The following is a 20,500-nucleotide window of genomic DNA, read 5'->3' on the forward strand; positions in this document are numbered from 1 at the left end:
GCACAAAAATCCAGGCTGACACTCCCAGTGCAGTGCTGAGGGAGTGCCGCACTGTCGGAGATGTCTTCTTTCAGATGAGACGTTAAACCGAGGCCCTGTTTGCTCTCTCAGGTGGACATAAAAGATCCCATGGCACTATTTCGAGGAAGAGCAGGGGAGTTATCCCCGGTGTCCTGGCCAATATTTATCCCTCAATCAACATAACAAAAACAGATTATCTGGTCATTATCACATTGCTGAGTGTGGGAGCTTGCTGTGCACAAATTGGCTGCTGCGTTTCCTACATTACAACAGTGACTACCCTTCAAAAATACTTCATTAGCTGTAAAGAGCTTTGAGATGTCCGGTGGTCATTTTACGTAATGTTTACAGCACAGAAACAGGCCATTCGGGCCAACTGGTCTCTGCAGGTCTTTATGCTCCACATCCCACACATTATGATAGAGCACACCACCGTAAAGCCATTACAATGGGTCGAAACACCTTGTTTTATTTTTCTCATGCTGGAAAACATGTTTAATCCTCAGGTCTTATATGGCCATCCCTGCTTCCTCGTGGGTGGATGATTTCATCGACTGGCTCAACCCGATCTCAAGATGCTGTCGCTATCATTGGTTTGGACCCAACAAGGGCCAATTCTGCCCAGCGACAAATCGTGAGGAATCTTTTCCATTTTCCATTTTGTGGCTTTGTTTAGAACTAATTTGCTCGGGTATTCGATCCAAAGCAAAAGTGTCCGGGGACCAATGTGCCCCTCGATCCTCAGTGATGGCCTGGCCTTCTGCCACCAGTTGAAGAAGGATAGTTTATAAAGGGGGGGAGTAATTGGGGTCGTTTACTCCTCCCGTTAGCATCCTCGGGGGGGCCGCCAATGGGTCGCACGCGACTTTGCGACTGGGCGCGTGCGCTGCTGACGACTCCCGCTAAATCCGGCGGGAGTTTGCCGGCGGTGCTATGGCGTTGCGTCCCGAACTCCCACGCCCGGAGATGGCGATGTCACCGCCGTGCATGGCGCCCCGGACCCTACGTTGGGTAACGCCCTCCCCTCTCCCCACCGAAGCTGCAGAGGGTGATGACGGCGACAGCTTCCGAGGGTGGGGGGGAACGGGGGGGCGCGTACCGGGCTGGCGGCCGCTAGCGGAGGTGAATTAAAGGGGAGGTGGCTGCTCCTGAAAATAAAAAAAATCCCGTTTGCTTTGCGGACTTGGACACGGGATGCGTGTCGCGATCGTTCGGCCCGGCGCTCCCCCCACCCCCCCCCACACTGGTCCGAGTTGGCGGGTTCCCAATATACAGGGCGCAGAATTTGGGCCCTTCCCTTTAATTGAGGGAGGAGCCCCTCCTACGGGGCAACACTCCGCGGCCCAGTGCGTGGTACTGCTGAGCCGTCAGCCCCACACCCGCCCCCCGATTTAGCGCTCCGCTTCCCTTCAGGGGCGGTGATCCCAAATTTATCGCAACAAGTGCCTGGCGAGTTTGAACGCACCCGCTCGGGGCAGTGCTGAATTTCTAGGCCAAGCTCTGGCTCATTCTTCAAGCTGCCGTATCCCGCACGCAGGCCAACCATCGCCTCGTGCCTTTGTTGGAGGTCTAGAATCGCTTCCTTCAAATGGAATGCGATCATACATTGCGGGCTAACACGGGCACCAGGATAACAGGGCAGATTTCCCCAACACCGTCCCAAGCCTGCACCCACAGTGTATGGAGGACGTCAAGAATGAGCGCTATCTGATGCTCCATGCATGACGTAAAGTTCTCCTTTGCTGGCTGTTTAACGGTCTCTGAGGTATAAATGAAAAACTATTTGTAGTCGGCATCACCCAACAGTGACAGCCGCTTACCGACCAGCCAAACTCTTCTTAAGTAATACAAAAATCAAGGGTATGGTGACATAGTGGCTATGTTACTGGATTAATACCCCAGGGGCCTGGGCTAATGATTCTGACAGTTCAAATCCCACCACGGCATTTGAGGAATTTAAATTCATTTCATTAAATAAATCTTGAAAGCTAGCATTAGTAATGGTGACCATAAAACTACCGGACTGTCATAAAAACCCATCTGGTCCCTTTAGGGAAGGAAATCTGCCGCCCTTACCTGGTCTGGCCCATATGTGACTCCAAACCCACGGCAATGCGGTTGACTCTTAACTGCCCTCTGAAATGGCCCAGCGAGACACTCCGTTGTACCAAACCGTCCCAACGAAGTATACTAACAGCACTGTGGGAGCACCTTCACCACACGGACTGCAGCGGTTCAAGAAGGCGGCTCACCACCACCTTCTCAAGGGGGCAATGAGGGATGGGCAATAAATGCCGGCCTTGCCAGCAACGCCCACATCCCAGGAACGAATAAAAACAATGTAGCTGCAGCAAGTATGGATTGTTGAGTTGGGGCACCGATCTATATTGTTTGGTCCAAGTGAAATCCTCTGATTCTGATTCCATTTGTTTTCGCCCAGATCAGTTGTCCTGCTTGAACAAATGCATACCGACAAATCTGAGCGGCATCAACAGGCCTAGTGTCGAAAAGTTCAACAAATACCTGCCGAATTTCCTGAATGACACTCCCACGCTTAGCTGCTCCAAGGGGTAAGTTATTCCCAGCTTCAGCAGAAAGCCCGAGTCGAGCTGTGAGCTCAGAGGAGATGGTTTTGGCCCTCTGGCCGCGGAGATCGTAAGATGCCAGTGAAGATCTCCAGTTGAAGAACACGCAATGACGCAGGTCCAGTGGCCTCCTTCTGTGCTGCAAATTATTTATAACATACATAACTTAGGATGAAATGTTTCACTCATTTAGAAATAATTTTTTTTTAAGCGTTTATTTGGAAAATTGTGGGAATTGCAGGCGTCTATTCAAAAGGACACTGGTGCCTTGAAGAAGGTTTAGGAAGGGCGACAAAGATGGTATGACTCAGTACCTAACATGAGGTGCATGTACTCACTGAGCACTTAGATAGGTCACACAGAACTTCATCTCCCTGGGGATCTTGGCTAAGTTTTTATTCTCCTTTGGGGTATTCAAATGAGTGTGATGCAATACTCTCCACTTGCCTGGATGAGTGCAGCTCCAACAACACTCGAGAAGCTCGACACCATCCAGGACAAGGCAGCCCGCTTGATTGGCTCCCCATCCACCACCTTCAACATTCACTCCCTCCACCACCGGCGCACCGTGGCTGCAGTGTGCACCATCTACAAGATGCACTGCAGCAACTCGCCAAGGCTTCTTCGGCAGCACCTCCCAAACCCGCGACCTCTGCCGCCTAGAAGGACAAGGGCAGCAGGCGCATGGGAACACCACCACCTCCACGTTCCCCTCCCAGTCACACACCATCCTGACTGGGAAATATATCGGCCATTCCTTCATCGTCACTGGGTCAAAATCCTGGAACTCCCTCCCTAACAGCATTGTGGGAGCACCTTCACCACACGGACTGCAGCGGTTCAAGAAGGCGGCTCACCACCACCTTCTCAAGGGGCAATTAGGGATGGGCAATAAATGCCGGCCTTGCCAGCGTCGCCCACATCCCAGGAACTAATAAAAAATAAGTCAGGTCAACCTTGTAACAGTCTTTGGTGAATTGAACAGATTGAGAAGGTTTAATGGTCGTTTATCATTCTATATTTTCGTTTTACACATTTCACTCACCATAAGGATACACTTTACTTTTCAGAGGTTTGGGAGCTTATGGAAATGCAGTGAGAAGAGGCAATGACGGAGAGATTTTGGGTAAGCGTTGGGCATATATTAATTCACAAGCAAAATGTTTTTGCGTCTTTGCATCCAAAACTGTAAGGAACTAAATGAAAACAGAAACAGCAGATATATCGGCATCAGAGTAGAAAAACACCAACTTCATCCAATCCCGACAGATAGCGCCCACCCACCATTAATCATTGTTCTCTGTTCAGCACCATGCTTCCAGCATTCATCATCAAATCATAGAACAGTACGGCACAGAAGGAGGCCATTCGGCCCATCGAGTCTGCTGGCTCTATCGGAGAGCGATCCCGTCAGTCCCACTGCCCCGCTCTTTCCCCACATCCCTGCAACTTTTTCTCTTTCAAGTATTTATCCATTTCTCCTTTGATCAGCATCATCGGCAGTCCCTCGGAATCAAGGAAGACTTGCTTCCATTTTTAGAAGGAGTCCTTAGGTGGCTGAACAGTCCAATACGAGAACCACAGTCCCTGTCACAGGTGGGACAGACAGTGGTTGAGGGAAGGGGAGGGTGGGACAGGTTTGCCGCACGCTCCTTCCGCTGCCTGCGCTTGGTTTCTGCATGCTCTTGGTGACGATACTCGAGGTGCTCAGCGCCCTCCCGGATGCACTTCCTCCAATTAGGGCGGTCTTTAGCCAGGGACTCCCAGGTGTCGATGGGGATGTTGCACTTTATCAGGGAGGCTTTGAGGGTGTCCCTGTAACGTTTCCTCTGCCCACCTTTGGCTCGTTTGCCGTGAAGGAGTTCCGAGTAGAGCGCTTGCTTTGGGAGTCTCGTGTCTGACATGCGGACAATGTGGCCCCGCCCAGCGGAGCTGATCAAGTGTGGTCAGTACTTCAATGCTGGGGATGTTGGCCTGGTCGAGGATGTTAATGTTGGTGCGTCTGTCCTCCCAGGAGATTTGTAGGATCTTGTGGAGGCATTTTTGGTGGTATTTCTTCAGCGACTTGAGGTTAATATTGAGGCTTCCCTATTGAATCTGTATCCACCACCCTATCAGGCAGCGTGTTCCAAATCTGAACCACTTGCTGTTTTTCCTCGTGTCGCCTCTGGTTCTTTTGCCAATCACCTTCAATCTGTGGCCTCTGGTTATCGACCCTTCAGCCATTGGAAACAGTTTTTCTCTCTATCTAAACCCGTCATGATTTTAACCACTTCTATCAAATCTCCTCTTTGCCTTCTCTGCTCAGAGGAGAATAAGCGCAGATTCTCCAATCTATCCACGCAACTGCTTTTATTTCAGATTTCAAGCATTTAAGCTATCCCTTTTAGCTCTAAACTGCCCCAAGTGGAGGAAGTGCATCTGGGAGGGCGCTGAGCACCTCGAGTCTCGTTGCCGAGAGCATGCAGAAACCAAGCGCAGGCAGCGGAAGGAGTGTGCGGCAAACCTGTCCCACCCTCCCCTTCCCTCATCGACTATCTGTCCCACCTGTGACAGGGACTGTGGCTCTCGTATTGGACTGTACAGTCACCTAAGAACTCATTTTTAGAGTGGAAGCAAGTCTTCCTCGATTCCGAGGGACTGCCTATGATGATGATAATGTAAGGGATGTGTCCGGCGCTTGGAAACTTTTGCGATTCACATGACGGGACACACCTACTCCCGAAGGAAAGTTAGCTGTAATTTATTGAAACTCGACAGTCACCTAAAATCGGAAATATCTAACGTGGTACCTGTGTTACTCACCAGCCTCTAGATTCATGGCCTACCACATACCTCTGAAAAACTCGCAGGAATATACTGCAGCCCTCAAAGTAGCCCGGGAACTGGCAGCCAACATCACAGACACCATGAGGAAAATTCCTGGCACTGATCCGAACTTTGAAGTCTTCCCCTATACGTAAGCTTCCGTTCAAGGCTGAAGGCTGCAGCTGCCTGTTTAATGACGTGTGCAATGTATTTGCTTCATTGGTTCTTTGCTTAAGAATTCATAGCAACACATTGCTATTAAGAACTAGTTGGTTTATTAGCAAAGGTTTAACAATCACACTACACATTACCAGTTCATCCACCAGGCTCACAACCACCTGCCTCATCATGGATCCCTTGAACCCAACTGGCTGGGGTTTTATTGAGTCTTGTGAACATCACGTGACTGGCTAAGCCACTCCCAACTCAACAGCTCTACAACTATTTTGAACAAAACTTTAACTCAGTGCCCCCTTTTTGTAAGGGCACTAGAACCCGCAGATTAACTGGTAACTTTGCCAAATCAAATTAAAATTCTGTTGCCGGGGGTGATGATGCATTCCAGTTCCTGACTCTCGCGGAAGGCTGCACGCTCAACAGCTCTACAACTATTTTAGTTGAAACCATCAATCAAATGCCCCCTTATTAGGAGGGGGCACTAAAGCCAACAAATAAACAAATTCAATTTTGACCATCAACTTAATTCAAACTAAAATTTGGTTGCCAGGGGTGATGATGCACTCCAGTCCCTCCGGCACCCACCTCTCGCGGAAGTCCGCGAGCGTACCGGTGGACACCGCGTGCTCCATCTCCAGGGACACCTTGGCCCAACAGCTCCACAAACTTGTGAGCATACTGACACATTACAGGGTTGGGTATTTAGGATCTCAGTAACACCCTCCATTCTGCCATTCACGTGCCGTTCACTGCAAGCCTTTCAGTCAGAAGCACTTGCCCAGATATTTTTCTTTGAGGAACGCTCAGTTCCCAGGCACAATGGAAAGGAAAAGGGGATCTGTTACATAAACTCTCTGTGTACCTGTTTCATTGTGCTGGGATTTTCATGGCTTTTCCTAAAGAGCTGGACTTGAGCCTGTTCCCCGGGGAAGGTTGTCACCAGTGGGTCATTGGACAAGTGACAAATGCAGCTGTAATCCCTCACGAGGTGGATAGTCGGCACCAGGAGCAATATTGAGGACGTGGATAGATTAGTGGGATGGGCAGACAGGTGGCAAGTGCAATTAAATGTGGCGAAATGTGAGGTAATACATTGGGTGGGCAAAAATGAGGAATGGGAGTGAATGCTCAATGAACGACATTGAGGGATGTGAAAGATCATACAAACCCAAGTGCAGGCAGGTAAAGTCACAAAGGCCCAACAGTATTTGGGGTTTTATTGATAGAAGCATAGAGTACAGAGCAAAGGAGTGGTGATAAATTTATAGAAGGCAATGATTAGGCTTAGATAGATTATTGAGCAATTTAGGTCCCACATTATAGAATGGACATTCATCATCATAGGTGGTCCCTCGAAGCGAGGATGACTTGCTTCCACGCCAAAAAAGGATAAATTCACAGGTGTTTCAATGAAGGACCCAATATTCCAGGTCCTGAACTACATCCTGAAGGGTGGAAGATGCCTGTGCGTGGATTTTTTTAACGTGGGGTGACCGTTGCACACCAGCCACCACACGGGCTTGACAGAGCCAGGTCTTGGTCCAGTGGCAAGGGTTACCCAAGACTAACTGGAGACCAGCTCTGCTGCACGGGCTGGACTTAAATACAGAGACCAAAACTATGCAGTACACCAGGTGTGGCCTCACCAATACCCTGTACAGTTGTAGCAGGACTTCCCTGCTTTTATACTCCATTCCCCTTGCAATAAAGGCCAACATTCCATTTGCCTTCCTGATTATTTGCTGTACCTGCATACTCACTTTTTGTGTTTCATGCACAACAACGGACATTAAAGCTATAAGGGATATTCAGCAAAAATTCACCAGGAGAATATCACGATGCCAAACTATAGTTATAAAGGAAAGACTTTAGACACTGGGATTATTTTCACTGGAGCAGAGAAGATTTAAAAGAGGAGAATTAAAATTTAAAAAAACTAGTATGACGGGTAGGGTGAACAGGGAAAGCTATCTCCCGCAGTGGGGGATCATCAATTTTAAATGGTCACTAAGAGAGAGGTTCAGAGGGATGTCTTTACAGGGTATGTCGGAGCATAGAATGTTTTACCACGGGGAATAACCAAGGCTGGGACCATTGCATCTTTTAAGGAAAAGTAGATAAATATTTGAAGTGGAGGAAAATGTGGTCTATGGGCTGAGAGTAGAACAATGGAATTAGTTCTGACTTGTTCTCATCACTATAGGCAGTCCCTCGCAATCGAGGAAGACTTGCTTCCACTCTAAAGATGAGTTCTTAGAAACATAGAAACATAGAAACTAGGTGCAGGACTAGGCCATTCGGCCCTTCGAGCCTGCACCGCCATTCAATGAGTTCATGGCTGAACATGCAACTTCAGTACCCCATTCCTGCTTTCTCGCCATACCCCTTGATCCCTCTAGTAGTAAGGACTACATCTAACTCCTTTTTGAATATATTTAGTGAATTGGCCTCAACAACTTTCTGTGGTAGAGAATTCCACAGGTTCACCACTCTCTGGGTGAAGAAGTTTCTCCTCATCTCGGTCCTAAATGGCTTACCCCTTAACCTTAGACTGTGACCCCTGGTTCTGGACTTCCCAACATTAATAAGAACATAAGAACATAAGAATTAGGAACAGGAGTAGACCATCTAGCCCCTCGAGCCTGCTCCGCCATTCAACAAGATCACGGCTGATCTGGCCGTGGACTCAGCTCCATGAACAGTCCAATACAGGAATTACAGTCCCTATCACAGGTGAGATAGACAGTGGTTGAGGGAAAGGGTGGGCGGGGAGCCTGGTTTGCAGACACATGATTGACCAAATGACCATCTGTGTTATAAAGATTGAGAGTCTTTTCTCTGACACTTGGGATCCAATCTGTGGTCTGGCTGGAGCACAGTGTAGCTGTGTGTTGAGCGTGTCTCCTGCTCTGGTCAGACCGCACCTTGAGTAATGGCTCCAGTTCTGGTCACTAAGCAAACGGCTGAACCCTGAAAGTGGTGCCATGATGAACCTGCCAGGGAACTCCCTGGTGTCAGGGGATTGGGTTCTGAAGAAAGGTGAGGAAAAAACCCAGCCTGGGCTCCCTAAAGAGGCATGGAAGTCACTCAATGGATCCAAATTAACACTTGTATTTATATAGCACCTGTAACGTCCCACGGCGCTTCACAGGAGTATTCGGAGATTTTAAAAAATTTGACACTGCAAGTGACCAAAAGCTGGGTCAAAGCAGTTGGTTTTAAGGAGCGTCTTGAAGCAGGAGAGAGGGGTAGAGAGGTTTGGGGGGGGGGGGGAGTTCCGGAGCTTGGGGCCCAGACAGCAGAAGGCACGGCCACCAGTGGTTGAGCGATTATAATCAGTGATGCTCGGATAAAGGGACAAATATACGTTCTAGTAAAAGGGAAAGCGAAGACTGATGTCGGGGAGCACTTCTTCACACATGGATAAATATCTGGAATGATCTCCCAGATAAAGTAGTTGCTCCAGAGACTGTGATAGGGAGATAGTTGGTTTCTATGGAAGGGTGAACTACAAGGGTCAAATGGACCATCTATCTGCACTTACCAGCACTAAGTTGCTGAAGTGCAATGAAGTCCTATCACGTGTGTAACCGAGGTTTAGGGCGAAGTAATATCGAGATCTTCCACTAGATGTCTCCTGTGCTCCGTGAAACGCTCCCCTCCATCACCAAAAACATTCAACTGATCCCCCCCTTCCCCTACGAAATGGTACACTCCTACTTCAGAACATGCTCACACAGACCAGCTTTCTCGGAGATGTTTTAAATTTACTTTTCATAGAATTTACGGCACAGGAGGAAACCAATTGAACATAAGAATTAGGAGCAGGTGTGGGCCACATGGCCCCTCGAGCCTTATCTTGGCTGATCATCGACCTCAACTCCACTTTCCTGCCCGATCCCCATATCCTTTGACTCCAAAAATCCATCTATCTCAGCCTTGAATATACTTAATGACCCAGCCTCTCTGCACAGCCCTCCAGGGCAGAGAATTCCAAAGATTCACCACCCTCTGAGTGAAGAAATTCCTCCTCATCTCAGTCTTAAATGGCCTACCTCTTGAGGGGATTATGCCCCCTAGTTCTTGACACTCCCTCGAGGGGAAACAACCTCTCAGCACGTCTCATCCGAAAGACGGCACCTCCGACAGTGCAGCACTCCCTCAGCACTGCACTGGAGAGTCGGCCTAGATTTATGTGCTCAAGTCTCTGGAGAGGGCTACCGAGGCAACAGAAGGCCTTGGCTACAAATGGTTCAGCGATTTAAAAAAAATTCAATCTTGGGATGTGGGCGTCGCTGGTAAGGCCAGTATTTATTGCCCATCCCTAATTGCCCCTTGAGAAGGTGGTGGTGAGCCGCCTTCTTGCACCACAGGGGGCAGTGAACAGTCAACCACGTTATGGTGTGCCTGGAGTCACATATAGGCCCAGACCAGGTAAGGACGGCAGATTTCCTTTCCAAAAGGACATTAGCAAACCAGATGGGTTTTTATGACAATCCGATGGTTTCATGGTCACCATTACTGACCCTAGCTATTTGTTCCAAATTTATTTAATTAACTGAATTTAAATTCCCCAGCTGCCATGGTGGGATTTGAATTCATGTCTCTGGATCACTAGTCCAGGTCACTGGATCACTAGCCCAGGTCACTGGATCACTAGCCCAGTAACATAACCACTGTGCTACCGTACTCTGATTAAAACCAGCAATGCTCAGGAGGGCAGAATTGGAGGACCCAGATATCTCAGAGGGTTGTGGGGCTGGAGGAGGTTACAGAGATAGGGAGGGGCGAGGGCCATGGAGGGATTTGAAAACCAGGATGAGAACTTTGAAATCGAGGCGTTGTTTAGCCATAATCGGTCGCGCTGTGTGCGTTTGGAACGGAATTGCCGAGGTCGTTTAACTTTCCCTGCATTACAGGATCACCTACGTGTATTACGAGCAGTACCTGACGGTGGTGAACGAGGGGATTTTCAATATCGGGCTGTGTCTGATCCCCACCTTTGTGGTGTGCTGTGTCCTGCTGGGAATGGATATCCAGTCCGGCTTTCTGAACCTGATCACAATCGTCATGATCATCGTGGACACGGTGGGGGTGATGACGCTGTGGGGCATCAGCTTCAATGCTGTGTCTCTCATCAATTTGGTCACGGTAAGAATCTTGTGGTTCCTTCAGGAAATTCCCGTTTCAGCGGCAAAGAAAGTGGGCCAAAAACTCGCTGTCGCCGAAGAGGCCCCCCGTGACTGCCGGTTCTCGGTGCACAAAACGCATGCACTGAAATCCGCCTCTTGCGATCTGTCAACGTGTCTTTTGACAGTTCCAACGCTTCCCCTGGGAGAAGGGCCTTCGCGGGCAGAGATTGGGGCTATTGGCCCAACTCCTGCCCAGCGAATGTCCTTCAAACTCTTACACCTGCCTTTACCAGAGTCAGAGTTTTTATAGAAAAAAATAAATGTTATTACTTATTGTTATATTATAAACCCTGTCTTTGAAGCTAAGTTTATTTTTAACACTATTAAAACATTTTGTTCAATTCAAAATTACATTTTTCACAAACATTTAAATAAAATGCAATTTCTATTGACTTAAAAAAAAGTGAAGTGTTTTTTAAGTGTGTGTGTGTGTTTTATTTGCTGATGTCACCAATTCGGAAAACCCACTGGATTGCAGTAAATGTTGCAGACTGCAAAAAGTTGCATTTAAGATGAATCGGATCCCAAGGAACGAATGTAGATTTACAAAGTGCTCACCTGCCTGTTTCCATCGCTCCTTATCCTGGACCCAGTCGCCCCTCCCTCGCCTCTCGCTCGCTCGCAGGAAGTGACTGGCACACACACACACACACACACATTCACACTCACATTCACACACAGACGCACTCTCACACACGCACACACACAGACGCACTCACACACACTCACACTCATACTCTCACACACACACACACACTCACTCACACACACACACACTCACTCACCTCTCACACACACTCTCACACACACACAAACACACTCTCACACACACACCTCTCACACACACACACTCTCACACACACACACACTCACTCACCTCTCACACACACTCTCACACACACACAAACACACTCTCACACACACACCTCTCACACACACACACCTCTCACACACACACACTCTCACTCACACACACACACACACCTCTCACACACACTCTCACACACACACCTCTCACACACACACACACTCACTCACACACACACACACACCTCTCACACACACACCTCTCACACACACACACACTCACTCACACACACACACACACCTCTCACACTCACTCACACACACACACACACTCTCACACACACACACACTCACTCACACACACACACACACACACCTCTCACACACACACCTCTCACACACACACACACTCACACACACACACACACACACACCTCTCACACACACACCTCTCACACACACACACACTCACTCACACACACACCTCTCACACACACACACACTCACTCACACACACACACTCACTCACACACACACACACACACACCTCTCACACACACACACACTCACACACACACACTCACTCACACACACCTCTCACACACACACCTCTCACACACACACACACTCACTCACACACACTCACTCACACACACACACACACACCTCTCACACACACACCCTCACTCACACACACACACTCACTCACACACACACACTCACACACACACACACACCTCTCACACACACACACACTCTCACACACACACCTCTCACACACACACACACTCACTCACACACACACACACACCTCTCACACACACACCTCTCACACACACACACACTCACTCACACACACACCTCTCACACACACACTCACTCACACACACACACTCACTCACACACACACACACACACTCTCACACACACACACATACACACTCACACATATAGCGGTGCTGCCAGGACTGGAAGTTTGACAATTGGGGGAGAGCAGGCATCACCTCTGCCACCGCCCCCCCACCCCACCCCACCTCCTCAAACCCTCGAGTCTAACGCCAACCTTTTGTCCCTCAGGCCGTGGGCATGTCGGTGGAATTTGTCTCTCACCTGACTCGGTCGTTTGCCGTCAGCACCAAGATAAACAAAGTGGAGCGAGCAAAGGAGGCCACGGCAACCATGGGGAGCGCGGTATGTACGGCACATGGGCCCGGGGGGGGGGGGAAGGGTGTACGGCAAATGGGCCAGGGGGGGCAAAATGAGCCATTGGGGGAGGGGCATGTATGGCGTATGGGCCGTGGGTGGGGGTCGACGCGTGCAGCAAGTGGACAAAGTGCAAAGTAAGATGAACAGACGGTCCAACGTGTACAGCAGAAATACCCTGCTCACTCCCTTCGTGCTGCACTGGAGTGTTTGCCCTCCAGGCTGACACTCCAGTCCCTGGAGGGGGTTCTTGAACCCACCTTCTGACTCTGCAGGACTGAGCCAAGGCTGACATGGTGATATAGTCATCACCATAGGCGGTCCCTCGAACGAGGATGACTTGCTTCCACAAGAGTTCACAGATGTTTCAATGAAGGACCCGATGTTCCAGGTCCTGAACTCCAATTGAGGGGGTGGAAGATGCCTGTACGTGGATTTTTTTAACGTGGGGTGACCGTTGCACACCAGCCACCACACGGGCTTGACAGAGCCAGGTCTTGGTCCAGTGGCAAGGGTTACCCAGGACGACTGGAGACCTGCTCTGTTGCACAGACCCAGTGCGCGCACATCTAACAGCACTGTGGGAGCACCTTCACCACACGGACTGCAGCGGTTCAAGAAGGTGGCTCACCACCACCTTCTCAAGGGGCAGTTAGGGATGGGCAATAAATGCCGGCCTTGCCAGCGACACCCATATCCTGAGATCAGATTTTTTTTTAAAAACACAACCTTCTGACGGAGGCGAATGTGATACCCACCTAGCCAAGCTGGAAACAATTCCATTATTCCAGAGTATATAAAGTCCAGTTAGTCGGAGGAGCACCACTCCGGTTTTGTACGTGCGTGCATTTAAGAGGTTTGGGGCCCGGTCTCCAGGACGGTGGCTTTGGGTAGCAGTTCCCCTCTCGCCCCGTGCGATCAAAGCATGTTACCAAAGGCGGCCGAGCTCGGTGTTGGATGTAAAACCCACCGCCAGCGCTGTAGTGATGAGGAAGGTTTGAGCGCCACTTCCCAGGGTATAACATCACTTACCTGTTCCATGGCTCGGTTTCTGTTCCAGGTGTTTGCAGGTGTGGCGATGACCAACCTTCCCGGAATCATCGTCCTGTATTTCGCGAAAGCTCAGCTCATTCGGATTTTCTTTTTCCGTCTTAATCTTGTGATCACGTTACTGGGGCTGGTCCATGGCCTCATCTTCCTCCCCGTGCTGCTCAGTTACTTTGGTGAGTACACTTCCTGCCTTGCAACAGAGACTTCACTTCCAAAGCGACTTCATTGGCGGTAAAGCGTGTTGGGACAGGCTAGGCGCCATATAAATTCAAGTCTGTCTTTCCTCTTTACAAAGTCACCAATTAATCGCAAGGGACAGCGCCCAGATTAGACGGAAGGAATAATTAGCAAATACTACAAAAAAAAAAGCAATAAGAAATACTTTAAGCCACAGGTTGTGATCTGTATTTAATGCGATGGAAAGGGTACAGATCAAGGGGCCAGAATTCAGGGTCTCCGTTAGTTGTCCGTTAGCGGTGGGCATGCGTGGGAATCCCACGGCCGGTGCTTTGGGGTCAACTGGCCGACCCGACACAAATTCAGGTTGGGGATTTTTCGGCCTGGACCCGATCCTGCCCCGATGCTAATGACCGTCGCGATGCGGGTCACCAGAACGCGCACTGCCGCTTTCCCTCACCTCAAAAATTGCACCGACCAAAATTCAGCTCGCTAAATCGTTGCCCCGCCGCGCAATGCTCCCGACAGGTTTCTCCGTCGGGGGCACCTTCTGCTGACTTCAGGGGGAGGGCCCACAGCTGCGTATTTATTTTTGCCCGCCGACCTCCCGATCGGCCGACAAAATAATGCCCCCCAGGTTCGGCCAGGCTGCCAACGGGCAGCCTGGAACCCCCTCTTGGGGAGGGAGGTGGGGGGGAGGCACCTGGCCAAAGCCCTCTCTGGTGGCCCATTGGCCAAGGATGTAAAATGCCCGATTCTCTCCCCTTTAACGGAGGGGAGGGGCCGTGGTGATGAGCATGCGCTGTGATGTCACCACCACTGCAACGCCAATTGACAGCGGCGGAGTCCAGGACCGACCCATGTTCAGCCCCTCAGCCCAACTTCCTGTCAATCTCCCGCCCCCACGATGATCCATTTCCTTTGGGACTTTCGAAGCCCCTGAAAATCGATCTTCTGACCGCATCAAGGATCCGTGTGGTACGGACACAAAATAAATCACAGGTGCGGCAGCTTTCTTGTGCTATTGAATTTCAGGCCCCCCCCCCCAGTGTAACGCAGTAAGGAATCGGAGGGCCAGTATGAAAGGCTGCAGTTCCGGGGATGAGGAGAGAGATTAGATCAAACTACAGCGTTAGGAGCATTTGGAATTTAGGGAGTGGGCAAAAATCAAATACCAGGATAAAGAATACGGGAATCGGAAATATTATGAGGGAGATGAGAAAAAATTAGCAAACAGCAAACGAGAATAAAAAGGGTTGGTGGCGGATGAAAAGAGTTATATGGTGGATGTAACTGCAGGGACCGTTTGATTTGGTTTGTTGAGGTCCCCCTGTGGTTTAGAAATATAGAAAATAGCAGGAGTATGCCATTTGGCTCCTTGAGCCTGCACCGCCATTCAATATGATCATGGCTGATCCTCTATCTCAACACCATATTCCCGTTTTTTCCCCATACCCCTTGATGCCTTTTGTGTCTAAAAATCGATCTATCTCCCTTTTAAATATATTCAGTGACTTGGCCTCCACAGCCTTCTGTTTCACCGTAAAGAAAGATTTGCATTTCTATCGCGCCTTTCATGAACTCAGGACGTCCCAAAGCGCTTTGCAGCCAATGAAGCGTTTTTTGGAGTGGCATCACTCACTTCAGGAGTGGAAGCAAGTCTTCCTCAATTCCGAGGGGCTGCCTATGAATGCACGAAACACGGCAGCCCTTTTGCGCACAGCAGGCTCCCACAAACAGCAATGCATTAATGACCAGATAACCTGTTTTAAAATATGTTGATTGAGGGATAAATATTGGCCCCAGGACACCGGGGATAACTCCCCTGCTCTTCTTCCAAAAATAGTGCCATGGGATCTTTTGCGTCCACCTGAGAGAGCAGACGGGGCCTCGGTTTAACATCTCATCCGAAAGACGGCACCTCCGACAGTGCGGCACTCCACCGGAGTGTCAGCCTAGATTTATGTGCTCAAGTCCCTGGAGTAGGGCTTGAACCCACAACCTTCTGACTCAGTGGGCGAGAGTGCTGCCCACAAAAGCACAATTACTGTTGGAGAGTTCACTGTCCTCCGCACTTATGTCTGTTCGGCTCGTGTGAAGGCACGGCAGCTGTTGAAGAGTTCAGTCTGTTGGCAAACCAACATATATGAACTTGAGATATTCCAATGTAGAGGGGGGGGGTCTGCAGGGTGTTGGAACGACCCGTTTCACGGTACAGTAACAACTGTCATCCATTTTCAGGCCCAAACGTCAACACCGCGGTATTACTGCAGCAGCAAGAGGTCAAAGGGCAACTGGTGGAGAAAATGCATTCAAATAGTTTCTTTCAAAACTTTGGCTTTGATGGTTCTGCTGAGGAGAAGAAAGGACAATGCAATGGGGTGGACCATTCGGAAGAACACACAGTGCCTGGGAGCAGCGAAGCCTCTTTCGGGAGAGCATTTAACTCGTCAGAAACTCAGCCAAACAGTACGGACACCACCGCCACTTCATTTTAAAGCCTTGGGTTTAGGGTTGCCAACCCTCTCCAGGATTGGCCTGGAGGCTGCCGGAATTAAAGACTCGTCTCTAGGTCATGGGAGCAACAAAAAAAAACAAAACGTGTTTTTCTTAATTTTCTTCGGACACTTTTGCTTCTTGGCCATAAAAGGTCATTGGCCGAGCTGTTTGACTGGGTGAGGCAGCTGGAGGCAGGCGGTCATGTGATGAAACCTCCAGGAATATATCCGACCAGAGTTGGTAACCCTAGTTGGGGGGGGGGGGGAATGTAAAGGAAAATGACTGCTCTCGGTGCCCAGACACTGCAGAATGACTTCTCCAATGTTGTCCTCACTGGGAACAGTGTCTGTGAAAACTTACCGTCACCTTTTTTTAAGCTATCTAAAATATTGAATTAATACAATTTCTTCGGCAACTCCAGTCCCTGCTGCATGTGGGAAGTGCTGAGTGTTTCACCGCACGGAAGACCAGCAATGTTCCCTGCAACATACAAGCTCCTGTTCCCAAATCAACAAGGCCAATCCAATACCAGCCACTTCTTCAGGATCCCAGGTCCTGGCCCAAGTGTGATTCCGGAACTCCCCTCACAGTGGCCTCAGACCCTGGAACCCCCCCCTCTAAATACTGTCGGACTCAGAGACTCGAGCCCAGCACTGAGACCCTCTGACTCCCCCCCCCCCCACTTCCCCTTTCCAGTTTCCAGAACCTTGCCACAACTGAGGAATTCTGGTAATAAACCCCCCACCGTCCCTACAAACCCTCCACTAACTCACCTGGGGCACCCTGCTCATTTAACAAATCATTTGTTTTCCATATTTCCTTACTCAAAACTTTCCATTGTCAAAGCCGACCAGATTACATAGAAATATACAATCACCATTCCGTCCATCGTGCCTGTGTCAGCTCTTTGAAAGAACGATGCAATTAATCCCACTCCCCCACTCTCTCCCTATAACCCAGAAATGTTTTTCCTTCAAGTATTTATTCAATTGCTTTTTAAAAATGACTACTGAATCAGTTTCCGCCGCCCTTTCCGGCAGCGCGTTCCAGATCATAACGCGCTGCGTAAAATAAAGTTCTCCTCATCTCCCCCTCTGGTTCTGTTGCCGATGACCTTGAATCTGCGACCTCTGGTTACAGTCCCTCGTGCCACTGGAAACTGTTTCCCCCGATTTACTCGATTGAAAGGCTTCAATTTGTAAACTGGCACGGGATCGGGTGACAGGAGCCTAGTGCCCGCACTGAGCTAACGTCTTCGATCAGCCGAGTGCTCGCGGAGTCTGGGCGGGAAACGCTGGCAAGATGTGCCATGATCAGCCGATCGCCCCTCCTTTAATTCTACAGAGAGCAGCACTAGAGTTGCTGACCATTCTGGGTTTTTTTATTCGTTCCTGGGATGTGGGCGTCACTGGTCATTCAATACGATCATGGCTGATCTGATCATGGACTCAGCTCCACTTCCCCGCCCGCTCCCCATAACCCTCGACTCCCTTATCGCTCAAAAATCTGTCTATCTCCACCTTAAATATATTCAATGACCCAGCCTCCACAGCTCCCTGGGGCAGAGAATTCCAAAGATTCACGACCCTCTGAGAGAAGAAATTCCTCCTCATCTCAGTTTTAAATGGGCGGCCCCTTATTCTGAGACTATGTCCCCTAGTTTTAGTTTCCCCCATCAGTGGAAATATCCTCTCTGCATCCACCTTGTCGAGCCCCCTCATTATCTTATGTTTCAATAAGATCACCTCTCATTCTTCTGAACTCCAGTGAGCTCGTGCTCCGTACAAATAAATCTTCACAACCCTCTCCCCCCGCAAAAATATCATACATTAATACTTAAACCAACCCGCGCTGTTATTGTACATTATTAAACAAACCCACTGCTCCATAGATTTAAGCTTGCGATATGACGATATTATTATACATTAATATTAAACCACCACAGATTTATGCGCAGAACGCTTCTGGCCGTTGGCAGCAGTCACTGAGTTGCAAAAAATCTGGAATTAAAACAGCTGATTTCAGTAAAAGTGACCAAGAAGCGGTCGTTAAAAACCCAACTGATTCACTGATTGGGGGTTAGTGAACCCCCGCACCAACGTGGTTAACTGGCTTGCTGGCCCCCTTAGTGCATCACCACCTTATCAGGGCAACCAGGGACAAGCAATAAATGCCATCCTACCAGTGATGTCCACATTCCGAGAATTAATAAAAATAATTTGTTAATAAGAACATAAGAAATAGGAGCAGGAGTAGGCCATATGGTCCCTCGAGCCTGCTCCGCCATTCAATAAGATCACGGCTGATCATCGACCTCAACTCCACTTTCCCGCCTGATTCCCATATCCCTTTATTCCCCTAAAGACTCCATAAGAACATAAAAAATAGGATCAAGAGTAGGCCATACGGCCCCTCGAGCCTGCTCCGCCTTTCAATATGATCATGGCTGATCCGATCATGGACTCAGCTCCACTTCCCTGCCCGCTCTCCATAACCCCTTATTCCCTTATCGGTTAAGAAGCTGTCTATCTCTGTCTTAAATTTATTCAATGTCCCAGCTTCCACAGCTCTCTGAGGCAGCAAATGCCACAGATTTACAACCCTCAGAGAAGAAATTCCTCCTTAGCTCAGTTTTAAATGGGTAGCCCCTTATTCTAAGATTATGCCCCCTAGGTCTAGTCTCCCCCATCAGTGGAAACATCCTCTCTACATCCACCTTGTCAAGCCCCCTCATAATCTTACATGTTTCGATAAGATCACCTCTCATTCTTCTGAATTCCAATGAGTAGAGGCCCAACCTACTCAACCTTTCCTCATAAGTCAACCCCCTCATCTCCGGAATCAACCGAGTGAACCTTCTCTGAACTGCCTCCAAAACAAGGATATCCAAAACTTTATCTATATTCAGAGACTCAGCATCCACAGCTCTCTGGGGCAGAGAATTCCAAAGATGAATCAATTGGGTCTTTAACCCTCCCTCCCCATGTACAGTGTGTGATGAGAATGGGCCCCTCCAGCGACACAGGTCCCTCATCCTATGTGTCCTGTCCGTCGTACACAGCCTCATAATTCTGGTGGAAAATAGATCAGACAGTTCAGAGATTAATGTTGCAATTCTGAGTTTAAATCGCAGCCGTGGGCATTTAATTCTGGAGTAGGAGTTCTGGAATGCCAGCTGACCATCTCTTGTGTACGGTGTCTGGCTCCATCGGTTTTAAGATCCAACGCCCGGGGCAGATTGGAGCTGTGGTCACTGAAACGCAGCATTGATGAGGCAATGTTTGAACAGGTCGCGTGATCACAAATAAAGTTGCTTAATCCAACCCGCAATTACAGAAACATTACTCCCATCCGCCATGTCTGACCCCTTCAAATTAAAATGCTTCCCATGAATTGCAGAAATCACAGAGCAATAAAACCAGCTACAATTGGAATATATAACCTCCCTCAAGAAGGTCGGGAAATTACTTTGATTCACTGCTATTCACGAACTGCACTTTCAGAATTTGAAAAAGATATCGTCTATTCAGAGGAATTAAGTTCAAATGTAGTAGAATGTACTGTGCTTTTCTAACTTCTTCCAATTCGAAAGGGTGGCCCTATTCCAGTGTCGGCCTGAAGCTCCAGAATTCCCTCCCTAAACCTTTCTACCTCTCTTTCCTCCTTCAAGATGCTCCTTAAAACCTACCTCTTTGACCAAGCTTTTGGTCACCTGCGCTAATTTTGCCTTACGTGCTGTCAAATTTTGTGTCTTATAACACTGCTGTGAAGCACCTTGGGACGTTTGATTACGTTAAAGGCGCTATATAAATACATGTTGATCTTGAATTTACTCCAATGTGTTGTACACTTTTGCAGAATACAGTAACAAGTGTGTAAAGAGACGTGCATTTATATAGTGCCTTTCACTACCTCAGGATGTCGCAAAGCGCTTTACAGTCTACAGAGCATTTGAAGTGTAGTCACTGTTATAATTCAGGA

The 20,500-nt window shown here is 48.9% G+C and overlaps 1 protein-coding gene across 1 annotated transcript in view; it reads left to right on the forward strand.

Moving 5' to 3' along the window:
- npc1l1 (NPC1-like 1) overlaps positions 1 to 16,712 on the forward strand; it is a 74,808-nt gene extending 58,096 nt beyond the window's left edge. Inside the window, exons 12-19 of the mRNA XM_070865336.1 lie at positions 528 to 655; positions 2,462 to 2,591; positions 3,677 to 3,732; positions 5,415 to 5,565; positions 10,511 to 10,742; positions 12,668 to 12,781; positions 13,854 to 14,016; positions 16,262 to 16,712. Coding sequence (XP_070721437.1) covers positions 528 to 655; positions 2,462 to 2,591; positions 3,677 to 3,732; positions 5,415 to 5,565; positions 10,511 to 10,742; positions 12,668 to 12,781; positions 13,854 to 14,016; positions 16,262 to 16,518 — 1,231 coding nt within the window. The 3' untranslated portion in view covers positions 16,519 to 16,712. The remainder of the gene's footprint in view (positions 1 to 527; positions 656 to 2,461; positions 2,592 to 3,676; positions 3,733 to 5,414; positions 5,566 to 10,510; positions 10,743 to 12,667; positions 12,782 to 13,853; positions 14,017 to 16,261) is intronic.
- Positions 16,713 to 20,500: the final 3,788 nt, after the last annotated feature.

Source organism: Pristiophorus japonicus, chromosome 22 (assembly GCF_044704955.1).
Source record: "Pristiophorus japonicus isolate sPriJap1 chromosome 22, sPriJap1.hap1, whole genome shotgun sequence".
Classification (NCBI taxonomy): domain Eukaryota; kingdom Metazoa; phylum Chordata; class Chondrichthyes; family Pristiophoridae; genus Pristiophorus; species Pristiophorus japonicus.